This window comes from Eptatretus burgeri, chromosome 3 (assembly GCF_056783735.1).
Source record: "Eptatretus burgeri isolate ZD-2024b chromosome 3, Ebu_testis_v1, whole genome shotgun sequence".
NCBI classification, from domain to species: Eukaryota; Metazoa; Chordata; class Myxini; order Myxiniformes; family Myxinidae; genus Eptatretus; species Eptatretus burgeri.
This window is the reverse complement of record NC_140963.1, coordinates 25,571,371-25,577,897: the sequence shown is the minus strand read 5'-3', so window position 1 is coordinate 25,577,897 and position 6,527 is coordinate 25,571,371. Positions and strand designations below refer to the sequence as shown.

The 6,527-nt window shown below is 38.4% G+C and overlaps 1 protein-coding gene across 2 annotated transcripts in view; it reads right to left on the bottom strand.

Moving 5' to 3' along the window:
• Positions 1–224: 224 nt before the first annotated feature.
• LOC147029578 (uncharacterized) overlaps positions 225–6,527 on the bottom strand; it is a 50,072-nt gene continuing 43,769 nt past the window's right edge. The window contains exons 2-6 of one of the 2 annotated variants that reach the window (XM_085872724.1): positions 4,290–4,435; positions 1,666–1,891; positions 1,414–1,572; positions 1,130–1,187; positions 225–834 (exon numbers count right to left, since the gene is read on the bottom strand). In XM_085872724.1, the coding sequence (XP_085728850.1) occupies positions 670–834; positions 1,130–1,187; positions 1,414–1,572; positions 1,666–1,712 (429 nt within the window). In that variant the 5' untranslated portion in view covers positions 1,713–1,891; positions 4,290–4,435 and the 3' untranslated portion in view covers positions 225–669. Of the gene's footprint in view, positions 835–1,129; positions 1,188–1,413; positions 1,573–1,665; positions 2,268–4,289; positions 4,436–6,527 lie in introns of those variants that run through there. The other variant, XM_085872725.1, reaches the window with a different exon arrangement.

The following is a 6,527-nucleotide window of genomic DNA, read 5'->3' as shown; positions in this document are numbered from 1 at the left end:
CCACAACGTTGGAAGAAAAGCATGAAGCCGATAGAGAAATGTTGTATAATTTGTCTCTGATACAAAATCCAACCTTGAGAGAAAAAGTTGATCGGTTCATTGTGAAGAAGATGATCAGTGCTAAATTGAAACTTGGACTTGGAAATTCAAAAAACTTATACGCTCTAATGATGTCATTAAGACTGAAGAGCAATTAGCTGATGAATTACATAAACCAATATTCACAAAGTTTCAGAGAAGGAAAGTTTATTCCAAGGAAGTAGATTATATCTGGTCTGCTGATTTGATTGAACTCAATAATGATAAGGGGTACAAGTATGCTTTAACCGTTATTGATTTGAGGAGTAGATACGCATGGGTTGTACCATTAAAAAACAAAACAGGTAATACTCTTATGTTAGCCTTTCAACAGATATTTAATAAAAGTAAGAGAAAACCTAAAAAATTGTGGACTGATGAGGGTAGAGTTTTATAACAAGACATTTATGAATTTTCTAAAAAATAACAGTATTACATTATACAGTACCTTTAATGAAGGGAAGGCAGTTGTTGTGAAACGTTTTAATCGTACCTTAAAAGAGAGATTATATAAAATATAATCCAAATTGGGATTTTGGGTAGGTGCGGTCGTTGGGGGACCGCACCTACCCCCCCCTCCCTCCCTCTCCTTCATGTCTTGATCCTCTTTTTGAAATTCAAAATCAAGTAATTGTAAACAAAACAAATATAATTAATCAAAATTGAAAATATTAAATATTCATTTGCGAGAATGTATATTCTTTCCCAGCAATCTTCTTCAGATGTCTTGTGATGTCGAAACTCAGACACCATATTCTGTTTTGAAACAAATAGTGGATAATAATTAGGTTTTATAAAGATAATTACATGGTAATATGAGTAAGCCTGGTGTTGGTTCTAAGTTCAAGCCTCGTTGACCACTGAATTAACACACCAGGAGGCCGACTCAGCCTGTCATCCTTCCAAGGCCAATAAAATGAATTCCAGTGTACTGGTAAAACCGCGTCCAAACTAATGATGCAACCAACATAAGGCGACATTCCAAAGAGAGAGTGATATTAATAAAAGAATAAATAAACAAATAACTAAATAATAATTCAGAAACATTTACCTCCAGAAAATCATGTGTTGTACCAGATTGCTTCAACAGCTTGTGTTGTGTGATCGAGCTGAAAAAAAAAAAAATAATGAGTCAAGGGTATAGATGGAGAGACAGACAGAGAGAGGTAGGTAGAAAGACAGACAGAGAGAGATACAAAGAGACAGACAGGGAGAGATAGAGAGAGACAAACAGACAGGGAAAGAGATGCACACACATGCACACACACACACACACACACACACACACACACACACACACACACACACACACACACACACACACACACGTCTCACCATTGGTTTAATTCATTCGAGATCAGAGGCCGTGATAAGACTTCGTACCAGTCATTATAAATGTTTTTCAATTCTCTTCTAAAATCATTGACCTCTTCAATAAGAGCATTCATTTGATGCACCTCATCGTGATATGTAAACTCCATTTCTTCCAAGGACCTGCCAGGAAAAAAAATATATTTTCGCATTATCACGATTTAATTTATAATCAATTGCTTCATCGTTCAAAGAGGAAACCATACACAAACTTACCAACTTTGTAGTGAGCTGTTATCTTCATCGGAAGAGAGTGAGTTCATGTCTCAGTTTTTTTTTACCATTGGTACAAGATGGCAAAAAGATCAGAGGCCGTGATAAGACGTCGTGTCAGTCATTAAAAATGTTTTTCAATTCTCTTCTAAGATGATTGACCTCTTCAATAAGAGCATTAATTTCATGCACCTCGTCGTGATATGTAAACTGCTCTTCTTCCAAGGACCTGCCAAGAAAAAAAAATATATATCAGAATTATCACGATTTAATTTATAATCAATTGCTTCATCGTTCAAAGAGGAACCTATACACAAGCTTACCAACTTTGTGTTGAGCTGTTTTGTTTGCGGAAGAAAGATCGCTCATGTCTCAGTTGTAAAAATGAAAATCCCGTCTGGCAGAAACTTTGTCTGGCGAATCACTTATAAGGCAACGATGAGGAGATTGCTTAATCATTGGGTGTGGCCACAGGAAATGACGCTTCGGGCAAGACAGCTTGGAAAATAACTGGGCGATATATTCTCAAATTGTATGAATCATTTTTAAAACATACTTAAAATGCCCTAAAATGATTTTGATTAAACTTATGTTTAAAAGCCTGTTCGTGTTCTGAGATAAAATAGAAACACGAGGCCTTTTCTCACAGAATATTTCCTATTTTTTCACAGCATGACTGTCTAAAAACACTTCCTCATTCACACAGCACGACCGTGTCAAAAAAAACACTTCCTCATTTTCATGGCACGAACTGAAAACATTTGAAACAAAACTTTTTTTATGGCGTGGTTTATGCACAAAAATGATTTGCAACTCGGGCGGTGGCCAGATGAGATCATTAAGAGAAGTTTATCATTTCGTAATGGCACAAAAGGGGTATCTTAAAAAATATAAAGATTCAAATGTTTTGTTTTTCAATATTTTAGATGGGGATTATTGTGCAAAGAAAATTAAACTATTGAAGGAATTTGAGAATGAACAAATCTTTATAGGTTCAATGAGTGAGCTGAACAATATGCATCGGTTATTTGATAAAGAGTGTCCCGAGGCTTAGACGTTTCAGATATTTCTTTCGAATCACCTTTAACAAATCACATTACCACTTTAGTACTTGAACAAATCTTTATCTTATTGCATGGATTATTTGAAAAAAAAAAAGTGTCCCCAGGTTAAAAGGGGAGACAAATAAATATACCTTGGGATAAAAAGGGGGTTTATTTTTCGGGAAAAAAAAATATGAATCGCTGAAAATCCCCCATTCATTTACATGGGGAAAAGTGAGCCAGAACCAGTATATTCACCCTACACACACATATATATATATATATATATATATATATATATATATATATATATATATATATATATATATATATATATATATATATATATATATTTGACACCTCCCAAACTCCTTGAGCCAAAGAAGCTGCATAAAGCAACCCAAGAAGACCTACACAAGCTAAACGCTATGTTGTTTCGAACCCTTCCCAGAGTTCCTCAACAGCTGTAAAGACATTCACAAATAGTACATCCATGAGAATCCCAATGCTGCACACCCCCTCAGCTGCTGGATTGATGTTGGCAACTCATCAGCATTGATGGTTGCTGGAGGATGATTCAGAACTGCAGGGTCTCCCGGAGTGCTCAGTTTCTCAATACCGACCATGGGCTTGTTTTAGAAAATCTGAAATTGCAGCTTAACTCCAAATGGTCTAAACCTTTTAATGGTCAAGGGTCAAAGCTGTCTAATCTGTCTTGTTGGTGCAAGGGGTCTGAATGGTGTTAATGTCTCATGAGTCTCAAGGGACTTGAAGATCTGTGAAGGTCAAAAGGGTGTAAAAGGTCTAAATGGTGAAGGGATCAAAAGGTGTTGAGTGTCAAAAGAGTCTTAATAGTAAAAGGGGGCTTAATGAGTCTTAAAGGGTTTTTTGGGTCCTTGGGGACTTTTGGGTCATTGGGGTCTTTTGGGTGTTCAGGGACTTTTGGGTCCTCTGGGACGTTTGGATCTTCGGGGACAATAGGGTCCTTGGATGTATGGGACTTGGTTCCAGTGTGTTGAAATAACTTTTTCAGGGTACCAGCAACAACTCGTCTTCTCTTCGTGAATGACACCACGGGATCTTTAACGTCCACCAACTAATGCTAGCAGAGAGCACATCCAGTTTAACATCCATCTGAGGAATGGCACACATAATGATGATTCACTTTGCCTGTAAAACACCAGGCTGACAGTTCATAGCTGAGTCAATATTCAAACCCAGGCAAGACAGCTCATTGGCGAGCGTGCATAACTCTATGCTGTTCTGACCATGCTGTGTGAGCAATATACAGTAAAAACAAAGTATGTATGGCACATACATCGATCATGAGCCTCAAGCACTGGAAAAAAACACCTGCTACATTTTAGGTCTGCAGCATCCTGAATTATAAATTAGGAATGTGACACAGGACAATCCACATCAAAATGGTGAGTCATAAGTCCCAGGACACAGTTTTCGCTGCTCATCCAAGATTTGTTCACACCAACTACAAGGGTTTATACCACAAGCCCCAGGAGTAATAACATATTACAGTAATAACAAGAGTAATAATAAAATATTGCAGGAATATAACAATTTCAATACCTCCTTCGACATCAAGTGCATCCGTATGCGATTTCATAGTCTTGGTTGTGTTTCTCCTCTCGTGATCCCACACCACTGCTCCCAGCCTCTTCCACTGTAAATGGACTGGTATCTGGCATCTTGGTTTCATGTATTATTTGTATTATCTGGAAGAAAAAAAAACCCAGTATAAATACATGATATAAACAAATCTTGTATAAGCAGCTAAAACCGTGTCCTGGGACTTATGACTCACCTTGTATTATAAAATTAATGTCATTATTTTCAAGGTGTTTTTAGTCAGTCACACATGGTGTCATAATCACAGAGCACTGATATCTGTTAAAAAGCATGTAGATGTTACAAAAACAGGAAGTTGGTCAGTAAGGAAAGGTATTGTCGAGAAAAATGAAGGTAAGAAAGAAGAGCATAGAAAAGGGAGAGTGGTGGGAAATGTGGGGTGGGTTGCGGTGGGGTGGTACGAGTTATTTGAGGGAAAGGATTTGTATTTGCTTCCAGTGGCTTTGGGGGAAGAGGTTGTGAAAACGACAAACAATTTTGCATTTATAACATGTAATTTCGTTCACAGCACTTACAAAGCAAAATTATCTCATTTATCACATTGTGGTTGTATTTCAATATCAATGCGGTTCAAGTAAAGTAAAGACGTTATTTATTTATTTTTTTTACTTGTTAATGGTAAGTGTTGCACCAACTTGCAATGTTGACATATTAGCCAAATTAACGAATGATTTGTGAGTAAACAGTGATAGATAGCTGCAGTTCCTTCATTACATATATTTTTGGAACTTGGGACCGAAAGACTCGTTGCCGAAGGCCTCGGGACCTCAGGTCTTCGGACTCAAACTTGAGAGCTCACAATTAAAAGCTTGGCTTTTGAGAAATAAAATAAGTAAATTCCAGCCTTTCGTGCTTGTCAGGGACAAAGCCAAGAAAGTAAAAAGTTCAGAGTATGAAGAATATTTTTTTAAAGAGTTAAGCATGCTTAGCGTGCTTCATCCTTTAGATTACAGACACATGAATTCACAAACTCAAAAATGTACAAGCACTGTGGAAAACACATTCATTATGCTTCTCTGACATCTTTTGGTGAAGAATAGCTCTTTCCGGAAGGTTGAAGTACGTACACGCATTTTCTTTCCAAAGGTATAAATGTATTTCCTTTCCGAAGGGAAATTGTTTGCTTTGATTATCCAATGAAGGTGCAGTATGAGCAACACTGATCATACAGGCAGTTGTTGGTTTTCATTTAATGTATTGCAAAATGTTCTGTTGGCAGGGAGAAAAGAGGGAATTCAGACAAGAGATCAGCAGATGGCAGGTGAAAACCCCTTCCAAACCGCCGACATGTTTGAGGAAGTGGTAAAGTGTTCTGTGTATTCACTTTGAAAGCCGATACAGCACATTTACCAAAATGCCAGGAGGCTTTGTAAAGACGCATGTAGTCTCGCACTCTCTCCCTCTATTCCCAAATCTGTAACCCAGCGGCCCTATCCCTGCGTTTCCCTCCATATGTGCCGAACTGCCTGAGAGGTGGACCCTCCTAATTATGCCCTAATTGTTCATACCGGTGGCAGTTTGTAGCCTCTCTACACATCTGGTTTGGGGACTGGTGTGCTGGGTGCTTCCTCAGGCCGCGCTCTTCGGGCTTCACCCGCGCCACTCGGTTAATGCAAACGGCATGGGGAAACTGCTTTGTAATGTCTGTCGAGCATGGCTGCTACTACAGACGAGAAACATGCACCCTTTTAAAGCAGATTTCATGGAAAATTTCAGTTGATTTTTTTCCCCCAACATGGCCCAACACTTTTTGTCATTTATGGATGGATGGCCAACACTGCGACTATAGGCAGGTGTGACTGATAATGTGCACTGACTCAACTACCGTGGAAAGTATAGAGCGATGTTCATCCATGTAATGGTCGTCAGAATGTCTGCTGCTGGATCCTGCCTAACTGGGGCATGGCTGTGCCACTGATGCAGTGCCTATATAGATTAGGATGAACCAGAAGACGGATTGATCTTTGCACTTCGTGTATGTCCCACATTGTGCTCCCATGATCAACAGCATTCTCTTTTCTTTTTCATACTTCTTTCCCATGATATTTATTTGTTATCTTATGTGCAGACTCATGTCTTTGTGGAAATGTATCAATCTTCATTAGCAACTCCACTTGTTTCAGTTCAGGCATTGTTTTTTTCCCCCCCAAGAGTTTGTTCCTCATCCCTAACTGTTTA